Source organism: Solea solea, chromosome 7, assembly GCF_958295425.1.
Source record: "Solea solea chromosome 7, fSolSol10.1, whole genome shotgun sequence".
Lineage (NCBI taxonomy): Eukaryota > Metazoa > Chordata > Actinopteri > Pleuronectiformes > Soleidae > Solea > Solea solea.
Window position 1 is genome coordinate 3,390,056 of NC_081140.1, and position 20,081 is coordinate 3,410,136.

Consider the following 20,081-nt stretch of genomic DNA (forward strand, 5'->3'; position numbering starts at 1 on the left):
TCCGGGGATTAAGACCTGGTTTTAGTGTTAGGGTTCTAGACTTGGGTTTAGGTTAAGGGTTAAAGTTATACATTTAGTTGTGATGGTTAAGGTTAAGGTAAGGGGGATGCATTATGTCTTGAGTGTCCTCAGTAGGAATGTGTGTATTTGTTTTTCTTACCTCTTCAGGACCTTCTCTGGTATAAACCCTGACTTATTCAGGACTAGTCGTCCTCATGCAGATCAAACCCTGGTCCGACTGAGGCAGAACTCCTGCTATAGGTTCAGGTTAGGGTGGGGAATGAACTAGTTGGTTAAGGGTTGTGGTAAGGTCTTTGTCTCGGCTGTCCACATGAAAAACCAATGCCGAGTCCAAACAAGAACTGCGCAAACCTGAGTGTGCGCGCGTGTGTTTGTGTGGGTGGGTGGCTAGTTATCACTCTGTGCCATACCTTGTTAATGAAGGACCCCCGACTCTCGACCACCCCTCTCTCTCCTGCCTTCTATCAGTCATCCCCCACCCTTCCCCCCTCCCCCTCCCCCTCCCTCCCTCTCTCTCCTACATACATTGGAGGCTGCGAGCTGCAGCGGCGGCAGACATCGGTGCGGATCGCCGTGTGTGTGCGTGTGTCTGAGGATCTCTGGATGAGGAGGAGGAGGAGGGCGAGGATAATCTGGTCGGACCTTTGGTGGTGTGGATCTCCCGCATCCACGGACACTTTTCCCTTTCTCAACGTGGATTCACATTCACTCACCACAGGTAAGCTTAAGCTCTGTCATCTTTTTTTTGCACAAGTTTCCATCCTACGAAACGGGCGTTTACAGCGTATTTGTGACACGTTGTTGCACAGGAATAGACTAAGATATACCTTTTCTTAAGTTATGTTGAGGATGAGGATCAAGATTTAACTTGGGAGTCACGTCTCGATAGCAGCCGACACGCAGATGTCCACTCAGTCTTTTTACGCACTTGGTGCCTCGTTTGATTTTGTTTTCAGTCTCCACATGGACGTGTGTAGAAGTTTTGCTGCTCAGTAATACAACGGCATCTCATACACATTGGCTATATTTACGCGTGCGTAAAAGTGTGGATTATAACTGATAGGTCCACGTTTTCTTTGTGCGCACGGCATCAATACATCTGAGCCTTTTACGCATCGCCCCAAAACTTTTCCTTCCTGCATTGACAGTCGAAAGTGACTCCAACCTTCTTTCAGTTTCTCTGCTCTGTGCATCTTTACAGACGCGCATTATCCTTTTGATGGAACAATTATTTGATGTACTTATTGATGTGTATGATTGTGCCATATGCCCAGCCCAAACAGGCTTACAAGACTTAAGTAGAACATTAATGACAAATAATACCAAACAAACGAACCTTCCTGTTGCTTTTAACAAGCTTTAGACACATCATGTATTTACCAACTTGTAGAAATTAAACTTTAATGGCACCAGTATTCTTCATTTGTCATAATAAGGAGAATACACAATTAAAGCGACTGATTCTCGCATTGTTTTAATTCACATAATTCAAACAACCCATTATTGTCCCTGTACATTTTTATATCTGCCAACCTTTTGTCAATGTTTTGCATTCACCATAGTAATTATGCATGCTTTGACTTTTCATGTTCATCATTTTGGCTTTAGCCAAATGCCTTTTTGTTGTTTTTTTGTTTTGTTCTTTTAGTCGAGCCAGTTACTTAATCAGTCTTGTTTATATTGCATGCAAAAAATAAATATTGTTCAGCTCAAACTTGGCCGTTATGATAGAATATAAACTTCTAGAACTTCTGTAGAAATACACCAAGTGGGTCACATCTAAGGTCATTCTAATGTGTGGTTGGGTAGAGAGTGTAGTTTGTGTCTCACTGTACATTTAGATGGAAATATTTGACATGATTTACTGCTGTAGCCAGAAAAAGACTCATGGGAGTCATTAAGGTTAATAGTGTTACAGCATGTAAGTGCTTTATACCTGCCAGTCATTCTATGTGTGTTTGTGTTATGCGTATGTAATTAATCTTCAGAATGACTCATATTAAATATAAAGAACCCCCTGAAAAGGGTATTTAATCCTGCTCATGTGGGACGCTGAGCAGGTTGGTAGTTTTTTTTTTTTAACAGCACCACAAAAGGCGTTTTCTCCTCAAGTCCCAGTCTTAAGAAGTCTTGTATCTCCTGGTGCTATATACAGGACCCTTGAGCTGTGTGTCCAAAGCTGTAGCCTCATACAAACACACCGTAGCACTCTACTGCAGCCTCTGGCGACTGGTGATAAGGCGTCAGGGGGGTGAGCCCCAACACTGAACCCCCTCATAGAGGAGTCGTGGAGCTTGTGGGTCAGGCTCTGTGACCACTTTGATTAAAGGATAATAAAGCCATTTATAAGAAGCTTTCAGGTGACGTAATGAAGCAGAGAGGAGATAAAAGCAGAGAGTTCCTCCTGCTAAGCTCTTATTTCCAGGCACCAACAAATATAGTAGAACTCAGCAAATTTATGTTGAGGTGTTAAGTTTGGTCGCGTGGAAAGCAGAAAGTAAAAGTGTAATAATGTTGGTGAGAAGTTGTGAGGGAGGTGGCAAACATCAGTTGCCTGAGGCTTATATTGCAGGAGATATGAATTAACAGGTTTGGTGTTTGGTCACAGAATACACTGTGCAACTATGTTTTTGTTACTCTCAATTCAGCAGTAAATAATACTGACACAGTTAGGATTAACAGATACAGTACATTTTATGGTCCTTGTAACACGCCTGCTGGCAGCTTTGTAAATCTGTTGCCAGACAATGTTGCCCCCAGGTGACTTCACTCCTCAGTAGCAACAAATCTGGCTGCTTTTGTCATCCCGGGGGAACAATTTCTATGTGTAGTTGATGTGTTAACTTCCGCAGCACTGAAGCCTGTCGGCTCCTGAAGCTCTCCCTGCAAGTCTGTGGAGATAACTCAGCTCAGGCTGATGCACACATGCTTACATTAGTATTTGATTTGCTCACAAATCTACAACAGAAAAACATCCACTTTCTTGCAAAATTGATGACTCAATCAGCTCACACAGATCGCTGGGCAATAATTCAATAATAATAATAAATATAACTTTCCTCAGTCATCATGTAACGGAGCTTCAATATACAGTATGTATGGATATTTATGCCCCTGCACAAAAACACCGGGAGGTATAACACATGTAATCAGCTCGTTGCCAAGAGGAATTGGACTTGTAACTGGAGGGTTGCCAGTTCAAATCGTGGGATGGTTCGTCCCCCCATTACTCCCCCGGTGCAGATAGGTGCCACCCACTGCTCTTGTGCTTGGTTTATGTGTGTTCACTACTGGTGTGTAAAAAGGATGGGTTAAATGCAGAGGTTGAATTCACTGTTACTAATTGGCGTGTGTGCAAAAATGACAAATTCTAATTGAATGTTTTACCTCAGCATCTTAAACACATGTTTGCTGCTTTATCGGGACATTAGACAGACATTTCAAAGGATCTCAATCACCGAAGTTGCAATATAACAAATGTGAATGTTCTGATTGGTGCGGCAGTGGATCAGTGGACTTTGATGTGTTTACAAAGTTTACAAAGCGACATTAGCTTCAGTTTCCTGTAGGAAACAAGACAAAGCAGTTATGGGTATGGTTTGGAACGGTAAAGCCCTGGCTCAGGCTTGCGTTTAGACTGAGAACAGTACCTTCACTTGGTATAGGCCGAGTGTGGGCTGCGTCAGCGAGATCGTACCAGTGCGACGACATTGAACGCGACACAACAGACAACAATGGAGGACATCCAGCCGCTCTTTCTTTTCCTGCTCAGTTTGTGGCTGTTTGTCTCAACAACATGTCAGACTGAGAGCAGTGAAGAAACACCGGTCGCAAGGGATTTACGTTTTTCTGTCGCCCAATCAGCTGACTGTCGTGGCACCCGCGTCCACGCCATTAACTCTGGTTCCTCAAGAGAAGGGTTTAGAAGCGATGACTGGACCAAACATGACTATAGACTTACAAGGGTGTGGATTTTATTAAGTGAGTCTTTTGTTAAGTGGCTAAAATCTGTTTTTCACACGTTTCAGTTCCTCATACAAACACTCTTTACGTCTCAGAGAACTACAGTAGAATGCATCTATGGAGTCTCTGTGACAGTGACATGAACCTGACCTGTTAGAGGTTGATCTTCAGTGAGGATTTATAGGCAGCACTTAGAGAGCTCAGATAAAAGTCCCCAGCCTTTAAAGTCTGTTGTTTCCTGAAAGAGGAACTTATTTTTTTACTCTTACCCAGCTCCAATATGTGCTGCTTTATCAAATTCAATAAATGAATTCCCTGAGACTGTGGTCATCTCTGTCACAGCACTGTCAGATCAGCGCCTCACTGTTCCTCTGTATCTCCCTCAGCCTAAAGCAACACTGTTGTTGGTGTTCTCAGATGTTTTTAACGCCTATGTATAACATTTGATATTCATAAAGAATTCATAGAACCATAATAATGTAAGTAACTCTTGTTTAAAAGTCTGTACCGGGGCCATTTTAAACCTTTAACACCCGGAATTATTAAACACATACATCACACTAACTTCTCTAATGTGATGTCTTGCACTGCTTCTCTTGGTAGTGATGATGATGATGATGATGATGATGATGATGATGATGATCCTCACAGCAGGAGGTGTTTCCAAAGATGTAAACCTAAACTTTGACTTCTTGCGTAACAGAGTCAGTGCTTTGTCTGATGTGCAACCTCTGCTGGTGTAAAACCTAACTACACACCATGTGAAGTCAAAAGAAATGAAACACAAATTAACATTAAATGTTATGTTAATTAATGTATTGTGCTCATTCCTAATGGCAGTTAGCGGTAGAAGTAGGCGGATTAACTGGGAGTGTTACTTATTATTATGTGTTTTTGTTCTCAGAATCTTGATAAATGCTGCTCAGTCACTAAAACTTTATTTTTCCATCCAAACGTTTGTCAAAGTTAATTTGTTTATGACATTTATTTCATATTTAGTTTATATATTCTTTTTAATGTCACAGGCCATAGACAACCCTCTAATAAACGGCTACTTAACCCATACTAGTTCTAACTTACAGTTATCTGAGCAAGTTAGTGACAGATTCAGCTGGAAGAGACATGTTTTATGTTAAAAGGCAGAATTACTGGAAGCTTAATAAGTTCCACTGTAATAAAGACTGTAAAATGGGACCAGGCTCAATTTTCCACTAAAATAATGTACTTAGTTTGAGAGCAGTTACCCTTAAAAAGGTTCTGAGAGTTTGCCTCCCTGGAGGTTCCTGGACCACACTTTCAGAACCTTTGCTATAAGTCAAAGTCACTGGGTGGAAAAAAAATATCTAAGGGAAATTCTTGGCAACTGACAAGGTGGTTTATGCATGACCGGGTGAGTGGGTGTGAGTGTGTGTGTGTGTGTCTCTGGTGCAATTTCAGTTCTCATGTATACGTTCTCATGTATACTTGTGTGTGTGTGTGTGTGTGTGTTTGTTAGAGAGCGAGACCAGAAGTATTAGTATAACTTAAAGATATTAGGCCCTGTCGTGTTTGGTAAATAGCCATTCATCATGCATGCCTCTCTGTGATGGTACCCACACAAGACCCAATCCATTAGTGGGCTGGGCGTCGACTCTCAGTGTGTGTGTGTGTGTGTGTGTGTGTGTGTGTGGATGAGAGAGAGGGTGCGTGTGTGTAATTTATTATAATGCCTCAGGAGCTCTGACACCACCAAAAGTGCATGTGCATTTGAAAGAGAGAAGGAGGGAACGCATTTATTTTGAGCAGTAATTCAATGTTGTTATGATATTGGTGACCAAATTTAATTTCATAGATACAGCGTGTTTCTGACTGTGTGGGTGTGTGTGTGTTGTGTGTGCGTGTGTGTGTGTGTGCGTGCGTGCCTAAACACTGTAGTCACCAATGGTCCTCACGGAGAACGTGTGTGTGTGTGGGGGGGGGGGACAAAAAGCAAGTCCCCATAATGTGAATTATTACATCTCAAGGTATATTCTAACAATAATTATGTTGTATGGATAAGGTGAGGTTTAGTTTAAGGTTAGGGTTAGGGTTAGGCCTCTAGTAGTTATAGATACACTTAGTCTCCAGCAAATGAATGTAAGCCAATATAATGTCCTCAGAAGTCATGGAAAGCAGACGTGTGTGTGTAACAAGGCAGAAGATTGATGGATGGTATGTTAAACAAACCTTGATAATGACACTGCACAGAAACACTATATCCTTGACTCCCCCCCCCCGCACACACCCACACACACACACACACACACACACACTTATGAACAACCTTCCTTCTTCGATGCACCAAACAATCCTGTCACTTACGTCTGCTGTTGTCATATCGAGAGTAAAGACAGACACCAGCCACAGCCATGAGCTGCACTGGGAATGTGTGTGTGACTCTAACAGCTCAGTCTCACCAACACACAACGCGTGTTAAGTGCCACGACATCATTTTTGTGTCATTTGCGTCTATGGTGTGATTGACATCATGTCTTTTTTACATGAAGGTAGAAGTGTCATAGAGATCTTGGTGCAACTACAATTCTGTCCTCCATTTCTGAAACAACGTCTTGGCATTTGGACATCACTGACATCTGTAAACTCTTCACATTGTTTGGTTATTGCAAAACATGTCACTCAATTTAGGCATGCAAGCTGAAATATTGTAACTTGCATGAGACAACACGTCTGATGAGACAACACGTCTGATGAGACAACGCGTCTGATGAGACAACACATTCGATGAGACAACACGGTCGATGAGACGACGCGTCCGATGAGACGACGCGTCTGATGAGACAACACGTGTGATGAGACGTGTGATGAGACGACACGTCTGATGAGACAACACGTCTGATGAGACAACGCGTCTGATGAGACAACACATTCGATGAGACAACACGGTCGATGAGACGACGCGTCCGATGAGACGACGCGTCTGATGAGACAACACGTGTGATGAGACGTGTGATGAGACGACACGTCTGATGAGACAACACGTCTGATGAGACAACGCGTCTGATGAGACAACACATTCGATGAGACAACACGGTCGATGAGACGACGCGTCCGATGAGACGACGCGTCTGATGAGACAACACGTGTGATGAGACATGTGATGAGACGACACGTCTGATGAGACAACACGTTTGATGAGACAACACGTTTGATGAGACAACACGTTTGATGAGACAACACTTTTGATGAGACAACACGTTCGATGAGACAACACGTCTGATGAGACAACACGTTCGATGAGACAACACGTCTGATGAGACAACACTTTTGATGAGACAACACGTTCGATGAGACAACACGTTCGATGAGACAACACGTTTGATGAGACAACACGTCTGATGAGACAACACGTCTGATGAGACAACACGTCCGATGAGACAACACGTTTGATGAGACAACACGTTCGATGAGACAACACGTTCGATGAGACAACACTTTTGATGAGACAACACGTTCGATGAGACAACACTTTTGATGAGACAAGACGTCTGATGAGACAAGACGTCTGATGAGACAACACGTCTGATGAGACAACACGTTCGATGAGACAACACTTTTGATGAGACAACACGTTCGATGAGACAACACGTTCGATGAGACAACACTTTTGATGAGACAACACGTTCGATGAGACAACACATCTGATGAGACAACACGTCTGATCAGACAACGCGTTAGATGAGACAACACGTCTGATGAGACAACACGTCTGATGAGACAACGTGTTAGATGAGACAACACGTGTTATGAGACGATGAGACAACACGTCTGATGAGACAACACGTTTGATGAGACAACACTTTTGATGAGACAACACGTTTAATGAGACAACACTTTTGATGAGACAACACGTTCGTTGAGACAACACATTCGATGAGACAACACTTTTGACGAGACAACACTTTTGATGAGACAACACGTCTGATGAGACAACATGTTTGATGAGACAACACGTCTGATGAGACAACACGTTTGATGAGACAACACGTTCGATGAGACAACATGTTCGATGAGACACGACTTTTGATGAGACAACACGTTTGATGAGACAACACGTTTGATGAGACAACACGTTCGATGAGACAACACGTTCGATGAGACAACACTTTTGATGAGACAACACGTTCGATGAGACAACACGTCTGATGAGACAACACGTTCTATGAGGCAACACGTTCGATGAGACAACACGTCTGATGAGACAACACGTTCGATGAAAGAACACGTCTGATGAGACAACACGTCTGATGAGACAACACGTCTGATGAGACAACACATTTGATGAGACAACACGTTTGATGAGACAACACGTTCGATGAGACAACACGTCTGATGAGACAACACGTCTGATGACACGTTTGACATAACAATGTGTTTATTGCTGCCTAATGCCTAACTTTGCATGCAGTTTGGTCATGTGACAGATTGTTGTATCTCCTTTGATGTAAACACACAGTCACTATTAGCGTTCTCGATGGGCCTGAAAAAACCCGACCCGACGCAGCCCGACACACCAGCATGAATTGTCCGCCTGAACCCGACCCGGCCCGTCTCTGTCTCTCCGAATACATTTTCCCATTGATCGAAGCGTGGTGTTTTCATGGTGCTGTTGCTGCTGTTGACGAAGCACCCGTCTCCTGGCTCGCGTCATCTGGGTCCTCCGGTACCAGCTAACAGGCGGGACTCTAGTCACTATCCTCTTTGTTTATGTGCAAGCAACCCAGACAACCAGCAGAGGGCACTAGACCAGGAACAAAACAGGACACTGGTCTTGATTAGAAGAAAGAGGCCGTATTACAACATTACAGATGCCCACTGTCATAAAACATGAAGAACAAGCAACAAACAAACACTCTGTGATTATATTCATGGTTAATAACTCCTGATTGGCACATAATCAACAGTTGTCTGACACTAATTGTGAAATATTAAAGACTGATATTAAGCCTTCGATTTGTCTGCGAGTCTGTGACGACTCCTGTAGACCTGCAACCAAGCTTATGAAACCACACGTGTTTTAGTAACTGGTCGAGCTCCTCCTCATTAAAGCTTTTCGCCGCTCACTCATGTAGTGTGAACTCTCACCAACGAGCAATCCTATTAATCAGTTTATATCCCGAACTAAAAGTCATGTATATACATCACTGTTACATCCACACAGTAGGATGGAGTATTAGGGCCTCACTGAAGAAAAAAAGGAAGCTTTGATGAATAAAAGTGCAGAATTTTGCAAGAATAAATTTGTAATATTTCTGTATAGTAATACGTTGTTTAGGGTTAAACAAGTGAGGAAATACTTGTTCCTCTGGGGCATGAACAGAATTAGCTGTCACATCGGCTGGATGAAGGAATAATATTACAACCTTTGTCTCATAATAATGTGACTTTATTCTTGTAATATTACAGCTTTACCCTGGAAAAGCTGTAATATATATTCTTCTTATTCAGGAGTGACAGTGAGTGGAGGAGTCCAACCCAAGTGTGTCAGGGAACTCTGGTGGCCTTCACATACCAGAAAGGATGACGTTCGATGACATGTTTCTTTCACGTAGTAAACTTTCACTTCAAAATGTGAAATCCACGCTCATTTGTCAGTTGGAGCTGCTGAAAAATAAACGTGTAAAAAAAGAGCCTCTTTAAAGCCCTTGCCTACAGTACATATAAAAGGTTTATTCTAAGGATACTTTATTTTTATTTAAAATCTACCCTTATACAAACATACTAATGGGTAGTTACATTTCTGTCAAAAACCCAAAAGCAATCAAAAAGTGATTGTGCAGGGCTAAAACTAAATGTGATGTGGAGTTAATACACATATTAAAGATTAAATCTGTAAATGATGATTTCTTATCCATCATAAGATGTTAGAGTGACACGGGTTTATGTTTGTGTGCAGTACAGTGAGTCAACAACAACCGTGGAACACTTCAGAGCACAACGAGCTCCTGTGTCGTCTGCATTTTGGTTTGCAGCGAGGGAACTTTTAATGAGAGATAAACAATGTGATGCCGGACACCCCCCCCCCCCCCTCCCCCCCCCACACACACACACACATTTTGTATTTAATTGAATTGTGTCTCTTCTCTGTGATATAATTGTACGGGCTCCCATTGCAATTATGATTTGATAAATTGTGCAGCACAAGGTTATTTACAAGATAACACCACATGGTTCCTTTAGTGGGAAAGCCAGTGGAAGCCTGCAATTATTGAACTAATTCAAAATACAGCTGCAGTGTAAAGTAGATGTGATGTAGTGACTGCGTAAAAAGAGCAAACCTGTCAGCTGGGTTTGGCACAAGCACGACCCGCGACCCTCATGTGGAGGATAAAGCGGTTGCAGATGAATGAATGAAAGAATTATGATAGATTATGATTATGATAGGTTTCAATCGCAACCAATTCAACTCATACATCTCCCCCCCCCCACCTGTCAAAGCCACGCCCCCAGAACACAGACTGGAGGAGAGAGCACTGTGAGGAACTCTTTATTGATACCGAACACATCATGTCGGAATCACCTGAAAAGAAAACACTAAAGATTATTGTTAGGTATGCAGAGGAAATGAAAAAGACAGCTCATGTTGATAACAGTATTATGAGAGCTACAAATACTTTTATTTACAGAGACAACTTTATCTATTGAGGGCTACGAGGCTCTGAGGAGAATTCCAACAAATAAGATAAGTGTTTAAGAAACCAGTTACGGATTATAGCTTTAACTCACACACCATTAAACATCTGTCCTCCACCGCCTCACACAGGATGAGATAACTGCTGCTCATCACTGTTCACCTGCAAAGACCGAATTTCTTATATCTGTCTCTAATTTTCTCTTCCTTCTTCTCCTTTATCTGCCTTTTATAATGCACTCCAGCATTAGGCCGGGAAAAGCTTGTTAAGTTGTGAAGTTTGCTTTTCTTCAAAAGAGATAACGGATCAATTTCCACACATTGCTTCCCAGCATTCAGTGAGTTCACTGTGTCTATAGACACACACACACACACACACACACAAAGACAAACTCGATGGAATAGCATCCAGAAAAACAATTAGTCTGTCAGTCTCGCTGTCTGAAGGCTTGTGATCTTGCCTACAGGCTACAAGTAGAAAGCATCAGCAGAGGCGAGCGGATTAAAAGTGTTTTCATGTGTCTGTTTGTGCTGTATTATACCTCAGCTCATGGACAATGCAGTGAATCCAGAGTCTTGCAGGGCTCAATGCCATTTCACTCCTCGCACTGGGACCATTTAACCCTTACCTCGTCTGCTGCTCTGATCCTCGTTGAGGTAGAGGAGTGAAACTCTGGCTCTTCAAACTGAGTTTTTCTGAAGGAAACAAGAGGGTCAGATGATCAATAGAGAAAACAACATTTTATTCTGAAGGTGCAGAGCAGAAAAAGTCTGCACTCTTAATCCATCGCCACAGGAGAGTAGCCTAAAAATTACTCAAGTAAAAGTACTGTTACTTTAAGATTACTAGAAGTAAAAGTACTCATGAAAATAATTATTCAAGTAAGAGTAAAAAAGTATGCAGTGAAAAACTACTCAAGTACTCAAGTAGAGTTTCTCTGGATTTATTTTTGAGCAACACAAATGGTACAAAATAGACACAACATATTATAAAACAGCAATGTTCAAATTAAGATAATGTTAAATAATAATATTTTAAATGAAACAATAAATATGGCCTTTATAATAAAATAAATAACCCTTGAACTAAAACAATAATACATTAATTCTTTAGGAAATTAAATACATCACCCTTTAACTGAAAGTACAATAAATTAGGATTATCCAATTCAGATACATTGGCATGGTAAAAGTATTGGTTGGCCTCTCAGCTGACAGAGGTGAAACATCTGAGAGGTGAAACATCTGAGAGGTGAGACCCGGCGTCCAGAGTGTACAACAGAAACCTGGAGACAGGAGACCAGAGACCAGAAACCAGAGACCAGAGACCAGAGACCAGAGCCTCAGTGTCGAACACAGTAAACAACGAACCACTGGTGTGTTTTAAGTCCACTTGGAGCCGAAATCTGCGGCTAACAGCTGAGCGGCTAACATCTGGTGCTGCCGCACGGAGTCACATGACAACACTTGTCATGTGACTCAACTGGCTGCAGATTTTGTCAGCCATAGCCAACAGGGAGAGAACATGTTATATAAAAAAAACAGCGTAAAAGTACAGTTCTTTCTTCAAGTATATACTCAAGTAAAAGTTCAAGTATGTTGCAATAAAACTACTACAGTTTATACAAAGAGTGACTCGTATTTACAGGTAAGTATTTCTCCGTTACAAGGAGTAAATGAAGCACGTTACTATCCACCACTGATATTAAATCAAAAACACCAGGGAGTAGATCAAAGACAAAGAAAAAAAATCATACATTTGTAAAAATTAATGAATAAATAAATAAATAAATAAATAAAAGTACCTGTTGTAACTCAGTTTCAAGGGGGAAAGGGACAAATGTAAGAAATGTCATTGAGCCTAAAATGCACTTCAGTCACACCAGTGTAAATACAAATACTTTAGGTGTATTGTATGTACATATGATTTACACTTTGACAACTGCTTGTAATGTGTTAGTGTACTGTGGATCTGTTTCTGTGCATGTGTGCGTTATTCTACTCTATGTGTCTCTTTAAACCAACGCGAGTGAGGACGTTTTAGACTAGAGCAGTCTCCAGGAAATGAATGTAAGTCAATATGAAGTCATGGAAACCAGATTGTGTGTGCGTGTGTGTGTGTGTGTGCGTGCCTTCAGCTCAGTGAGATGGAGGACATAAATCCTCCCTGTCGCTCTGTAATAATAAAAAGTTTAACATCAATTTGAACTGACACATGCTAAGTTATGGTGAGTGCCACGCCTCTCGTTGTCCAGCTGATACTCAGCTCTTTTCTCGTTTCACCATTGATCATTTAAAGCTAAAGTGTCACCTCTGGGGCATCTTCCACTCCAGGGACGACTATCACCAATCTATTCAAACAAACAACAGAGGGAAACTGTTAGCCGTAGGAATGCGCCAAAACTTTGTCACTCTCTGTCGCTGTAATTGTAGATTGAATTTCCCATCTCTCTCTCACTCACAGCCTTTCCCTGTCTCATTCCTGTTTTTATCCACAGCTGACCTGTAACCGGTTGGAGCGAGGGAAGAGAGAGAAGAGCAACTGGAACAGAGAAGAGGATGAGTAAGAGAAAGCTGGACCCAAGAGATTCATTTTACACAATGGGAGCCTCTGGCTCTGCACACATTTGATTTCAAAAAGAATAAAGGAGACTTTTCCTAAAGAAGCCCGACAGGATTTCGACTTCACTTTAGTGCTTTGGCCTGTAGTGAGAGAACTAGTCATGACAGCACTCTGAACAGAGAAATAACTTCTTTTTCATCCCCTTCGCCCTAAGCCTGTCTGCAGCTTTTCACCTAAAACAATTCTTTGCCATGGAGAAAACATACTCATTAACTGCACACTACGATGAGTTCCAGGAAGTAAAATACGGTGGTCGCTACAGCAGTGATATCCTCAGCAACGGCATGACCCTTCACCTGGGGGGCAGTCTGGACCGCCATGTGGGGCGGAGCAGAGGAGGGACCTGGTCAAACGGGCGAAACAAAGATGTAAGCAACGCCAGCAGCAATGGAGGGCTTCCTCGCTGGAGCCGCAGAGAGATCTGTCTACTCTCGGCTTTGGTGTTTGCAGCGGGCATGTGTGTCATTCTGGGGAGCATGCTGGCACTTAAGTACATTTCCCTGGATGCACAACAGGACCCGCAGTGCCGCCAAGACTGCCAGCGCAAGCGCTCGCTACTGCGCACGGCTCGCATGGTCCAGGCCAATATTGACCCAACCATCCAGCCCTGCCAGGACTTCTATTCCTTCGCCTGTGGCGGCTGGTTGAGGCGCCACGGCATCCCCGAGGACAAGCTCAGCTACGGCATCATCACCGCTATAGGGGAACACAATGAGGAGAAACTCCAGCACCTCCTGATAGAGCCCATACGGAGGCGTGGGCCCGACTCAGCCGAGCGCAAGGTCAAAGAGTTCTACAAGTCCTGCATCAACATCCAGGAAATCGACAAGCTGGGCTCTGACCCCATGACGGAGGTGATCGACAGCTGCGGGGGGTGGGACCTGGTGGGGGCTCCCTCCGGTGCTGCTGGGTGGGAGCAAGAAGGTGCACCACAGAGGCCGGACTTCAACGAGCTGCTGTACAGGACGCAGGGCGTGTACAGCACCCCCGTCTTCTTCTCCCTCACTGTCAACGTGGACGACAAAAACTCCTCCAGGAACGCAATCAGGGTGAGGAGCATGTTTTTGTGTGTGTTTCAGGACATTATTTTGAAGTGTGGTTGTATGAGACACTGGAAACAGTGTCAGTGTAATCAGACATGGATGCAGACTTTTGTCACTTAACAACGAATAATGGTCTCATGTCCTCCCTAACAGCATCCAGGAAGCTTCTCTGTGGTCTTTTACATTACATTACATTACATTACATTACATCACATTACATTACATTTAGCAGACGCTTTTATACAAAGCAACTTACAATAAGTGCATTTCAACATTTGGGTACAAATAAGAGCTAGAAGTAAGTACGTGCTTGAAGGAAGCCAAACTATAAAGTGCTCCTCATAAGTGCGATGTACCTAAGTAAGTGCTTTTTTTTTTTCGTCTTAGTCGGGGTAGAGTGGAAAGAGATGTGTTTTCCTCTTTTCCTCTTGTCCAGCAGCTCATCATCATCCTTTGTCCAATATAATCACTATCTCTCCTCCTCCTCATGGGACCAAACCATCTCAACCATTTTTCAAACCGTTCAACCCGAGCTGTCTCTTGAATATGCTAATTTCTAATCCTGTCCATCCTGGTCATACCCAGTGAAAATCTCAGCATCTTCAGCTCTGCCACCTCCAGCTCCGCCTCCTGTCTTTTAGACACTCCCACTTTCTCCAAACCATACATCACAGCAGGTGTCACTGCCGTCTTGTCGACCTTCCCTTTCATTTTTGCTGCTTTCCTTCTGTCCCACATCACCCCTGACACGTGTCTCCACCCACTCCACCCTGCCTGTACTCTCATCTTCACCTCTGTTGTCCTGTGTCCATTACTTTGGATGATTGACCCCAGGTATTTAAACTAATCCACTTTCACTAACTCCACTCCTTGCCGCATACTAAGTGGCTAAAATCTGTTTTCCATGTTTTCATTATGCGTCATCACAGTCTAGGAGATCTAAGAAGCTTCTGCTTCTGGTCTCTGTAACAGTGGCGTGATCCTGACGTGTCAGAGGTCTCGGCTTATTGATTACCTATTGATTTTCACTGAGGATTTATCGGCTGCAGTTAGAGAAGCGTTGTTTCTCTAAAGAGCAACTTAAGAGCTCGCTTTAAATGTTAGCGCCTTGGTGTCCATTGTCCACTGCTGACCAGCATGTTATGTAATCCCTGTGGTCACATGTTAAGAGGTCAGGCCGGGGCCACACAATCATGATCATGTTGCTTTTCACTTTGAGTGAGCCATGCTGCTGCTCTTGAGGAAAGTGAAAATAGTCATTTACACAGTTTCATCCACCAAAGGTGTCACAAAAACAACACTTTCTGTCCCAGTTTCAAAGTAAATGAATCCATTTATTTATTTCAACTAGGCTGTTACTGTGAAATATAACAATATAACAACATATATATATATAGATATTATTTTCTACACAAAACTACAAGAACAAAAATTAGTAAAAGTAATACGAGTGAAGAATCTAGAAACATGTTTGTGGCTTATATGAAAACCACACCCAAAAAAACACAGATTATACAAGTTAGAATATCACACACTCAAAAATCAATCCTGTGTGAACAATAGTGTGTGAGATGCAGTAGCTACACACACACACATCCTACTGCCGCTGTGCTGCCCTGGTGTCAGTGTTTTCTTGGGAATATCTCACATTGTGTTATTTCTGCACACACATGAACAGTAATGACTTTCTTTAAGGTGCATCATCAGCTCAGAGATAGTGAACAAAACTATGGTCAGATTCTGTGATACTTTGAAGTTGTGTAACACCTGCTCTGTCTGATGCACAGTTGAAATAAACACTTGACAAGCTTCCAAACCTTTAAAGCTTTAAAGATGATATATCAAATGTTTCTTAAAAACAAGTCTACCAGCTCTATCTACAGATACATCATTTGAAACTGAGGTGATTATAGTCATTTGTGTTCAGGTTTAGGCACAAAAAGCACCTGGAATAGAGCAAAGAACATGACTTTTGCTCATATAGCACCAACATCCATAAAAACCACACTAGTAGATTAAATGTCCTCATAGCAGCAGTAAAACACAGATCCCTGGTCTGATCTGTACGTGTCAATCTGGTATGTGCTGTAACTGTAGATTTAACTAAAGTTGTGTGAGACCACCTGGGAAATTTAACACTACTTTACATGATGTAAAAATAGTTTGTTCAATATTTTACGTCATTTAGTAACCGCAGGGTTGCCAATTTGAATCCTCAAAGGCTGGTGTACCCAATCCCCTTTGCTCGTTCCTAACTGGACTTGCTAAATTCAACCAACCATTGGAGTGGCTCATCCAGTGTCCTCCAAGTGCCGGCCCCAAGGGTCAGGTCAGGAATCTCTGCCCAATCATACACTGTGATAGATCATGTAAGTATTAACCACTCGTCTTTGAAAATGTCTTACTTGTGTGTGTGTGTGTGTGTAGATTGATCAGGAGGGGCTCACGCTCCCTGAGAGAAGCCTCTATCTGGGACAGGACGAAGACAGCGTAAAGGTAGATGTGTCTCCTTCCTTCTCCCTTCTTTTCTCTCCACATCTGTGCACCTCCAGTCCAGACCATGTCTTTTTGACCGATTACATGTTCTCTTAAGGCGTTGTGCTTCCGCAACTGTCACTTCTAAAACAGTATCTGTGCTGCATTACTTTACCAAGTCTCAGGTTTTATTTGACTTTGTTTTGACACACGATATAGTGTCCAAGGTTACAGATACACATGGTTTTAAACAAGATTGTTGTGTTTTGTAGTGTCAATCAGGGTTTTTCCATGTACAGGTAAATTGATCTACAGTTTAGTTGCACTACTTCCCAAGATACAAACACTGGAGAGGAATCGATTTGTTGAATGAAAGTGTGTCTGACTGGTTTTCTTATTATGTCAGAGAGCCAAACTATTTCAGCTGGTGGCTAGTTTATAAAGGCTAATCTATAAAGTTGAAGATTTTAAATTCTTTAAGCTGAAAGAGCTAACACAATAAATGCATACATTCAGTCTCCGTATCTTGTCATAGTTTGCTCTCTGTTGACTTCTTCTATTATTTCTGTGTCAAACCCCGGGGGCAGGAACTGTGGAGCAGCAAAGCCTTGAGGCCGGTTTGGATTCAGTTGAACACATACAGTAGTAATTCAGCTCACAACTGCATTATATAGTGTTTTTAGTTGGACTGAAACAATCATGTACATTTGTCTGAATGGCCTCCAAGGCTGAGTTTCACTACATCCTCCTCCAGCTCTGTTCTCTGCCTTTTGTCTGGACTTCAGCAGAACATTGCAGACACTGTTTTCATGTTCTTCTTTCTCTGCTCTGTTCAAGCCTGCACTCCACACAACTCTGGAGTTTTGGAGCCAACATAACAGAGAAGTTTGAAAATGCTGCTGGCTCCATTTTAATTTGAAAACTCCTGAGCTGGGTTTTAGTCTGGAGGGGCAGAAATGAAGACTTTTCAGTGTGACGCAGATACCTGCATTCTCTTCCTGATTTGTACTTATTCTTTTAAAACAATTTCTTAAAATCCTCTTCATGTCTTGATAGCCAGCAATGAATGAAGGTGTCTGGGGAAAATGAAGAAAATATCCAGTGCAGTAGGTTTCTGGAAAAGTGTAAAAACCAGGATACACTGCAGCCAATAAAGTCAGTGGTGTATGCATGTACAGTATCTCTGTGTCACAGCAAGTATGCAAACCCTGGACAACTCCGTACCAGCTGAGCTGATAGGGACAGTGTGAGTTTCACGTCACAGTGGTATTTAAAGTGTGTACGTGTGACTGTATAGTGGGTTGGTCTGGGCCAAAATGCTAGGGCAGATTTTCTGGCCCAGTTTGTCCCTGACCGTAAATAATACATTATAAAACCAATGCTGTGGGTTGTATAATATGTGACGGCCCACGGGCAGAACTTGCCTGACCTAGTGATACCACCTGTCAATCACTCTGGTGTCCACTTATACGTGCCATGCTGTATCATCTATTTTCCTCAAAATGGTTGCATGTTTTTACAAAATGGACAAGAAGACCTCAATCTAGTGAGTGAGACCATTAACTTCTCAGATTATATATATATATATATATATATATATATATATATATATATATCCATTATATTCATAATGAAAATGTTAGCTGATTCATGTGAGGAAATAGTAAGTATGTTGCGTGATATTCACATGCTTCACTTGTCAAACATGGAGGTCATGTCCATTTCTTACATGTCTTTGGTCATGATTGACATCTTGGCAAGAGTCGCTAACGTTGCTAAGCCGATGGCTATGTGATGTCCACCATGTCAGTGGTTGTTGAAAACATGCAGAGCAAAAAAGACTAATCAGCAAAACCCACATTGCACTTAATGCAACATTTAACACATCAGCCTCACTCAGTGTGAATGAGGTGCGTTTCACCTCATCGTGTCAGGTGACTTTTACAATGGTAATTTTGCACAGCAGCCATTTTGACATGTATCAGCAGGAAAAGCACAGGTGTTACAGTGATCACATTAGCAACGGCTGTGTCGATTCATGTAAGTCAGGACAGTCTGACAGTGAACCAGCATGCACCCTGAAACTGGGATAGCTAAATACAACTCAGAGCCATCATTCATTTAATTATACACATATTATCTCTCCCCCGTTACAACCCCTCAGTGAATTTTGTTGAAACACACACAGCGACCTGAGAAATGTTAAATAGCTGAGTGTCCAATTACTTTTAAACCTTTTTTTTTTAAATTTGGGAAACATCTGTTTAAAGTGCTTTATCTCACTCAGGCTTCTTCTCCTACATTGACATAAACCCACTCAAATGGAAACTGACACTTGGAAATTGAAAGCAGGTCATTTAATTTCAATTTTAATGCACTGAAGCTCAGAAGTAACTGTGTAAATACTCGAGGTCTGGACTGTATTTATCGAACTCCTCCCTGTGTAGCCCTCCTTCCCATCACCTCATTTTCTACGTATGTTTTTCTCTCCTCCACGTCACCCCCTCCCACTTCACCTTATACTTGACCTCCCTTTGATTCTTTCTCTTCTCCTTAACTTCCCTCACTCCTCTCCCCCTCCATCTGTGCCCCTCTCTCTCCTCCTCATCAATCCACCTGTTTTCCTCTGTCACCCGCTGTGCTTTTCTTACCTTGTCCACTTAGCCACATGTCAGCACCATCACTGGCCGATACTGATGGTGTTGTGTCTCCCCTCGTCTATTAGCACTGATGTCCCTGTGCTTCTCAGATCCTGGTGGCGTATAAGGCCCTGATGGAGCGCTTGCTGAGCATGCTGGGAGCTCAGAACGCCACGCAGAAGTCCAAGGAGATTATAGAGCTGGAGACGCGTCTGGCCAATGTGAGTTGTGTTTGTTTATGTAGTGTCAAGTAAAGCATATACACACAGAGGACGCTGTGCAGTACATAGATGTTGCAGTGGTCCCTGAATCATACATCAGTGTCACCCTATTGGTCCAGGCAAAACCAAATTAGGTAGTCACAGTTTTTCCTGGATAAAAATAATGATCATGTGAAAATGATGTCACTGAGTTTCCTTCATAGTTCAGGGTTTGCAGTTGAGGTGCAGTAGGTCTGTCCATGTCATGTACATGTTTCCAGTTACCGATCATTGTGATTGATGGGCTGTAGTTGCTGCTATACGTTGAGACACTGACGTCTTGAGGTCAAACTTTAACATTAATGATGTCACTTTCATGGTGATAATGTGAAAAAAAAAGAAAAAAAAATGCCCATCATTAAGAAAAATTGAGCAAAATCAGCAAACTCA

The 20,081-nt window shown here is 42.4% G+C and overlaps 1 protein-coding gene across 2 annotated transcripts in view; it reads left to right on the top strand.

Annotated features, from left to right (window-relative positions):
- Window positions 1–572: 572 nt before the first annotated feature.
- Window positions 573–20,081, top strand: part of LOC131462324 (endothelin-converting enzyme-like 1) — a 67,307-nt gene continuing 47,798 nt past the window's right edge. For both annotated transcript variants that reach the window (XM_058633411.1, XM_058633412.1), the window contains exons 1-4: window positions 573–739; window positions 13,150–14,323; window positions 16,745–16,813; window positions 19,542–19,652. In XM_058633411.1, the coding sequence (XP_058489394.1) occupies window positions 13,466–14,323; window positions 16,745–16,813; window positions 19,542–19,652 (1,038 nt within the window). In that variant the 5' untranslated portion in view covers window positions 573–739; window positions 13,150–13,465. The remainder of the gene's footprint in view (window positions 740–13,149; window positions 14,324–16,744; window positions 16,814–19,541; window positions 19,653–20,081) is intronic.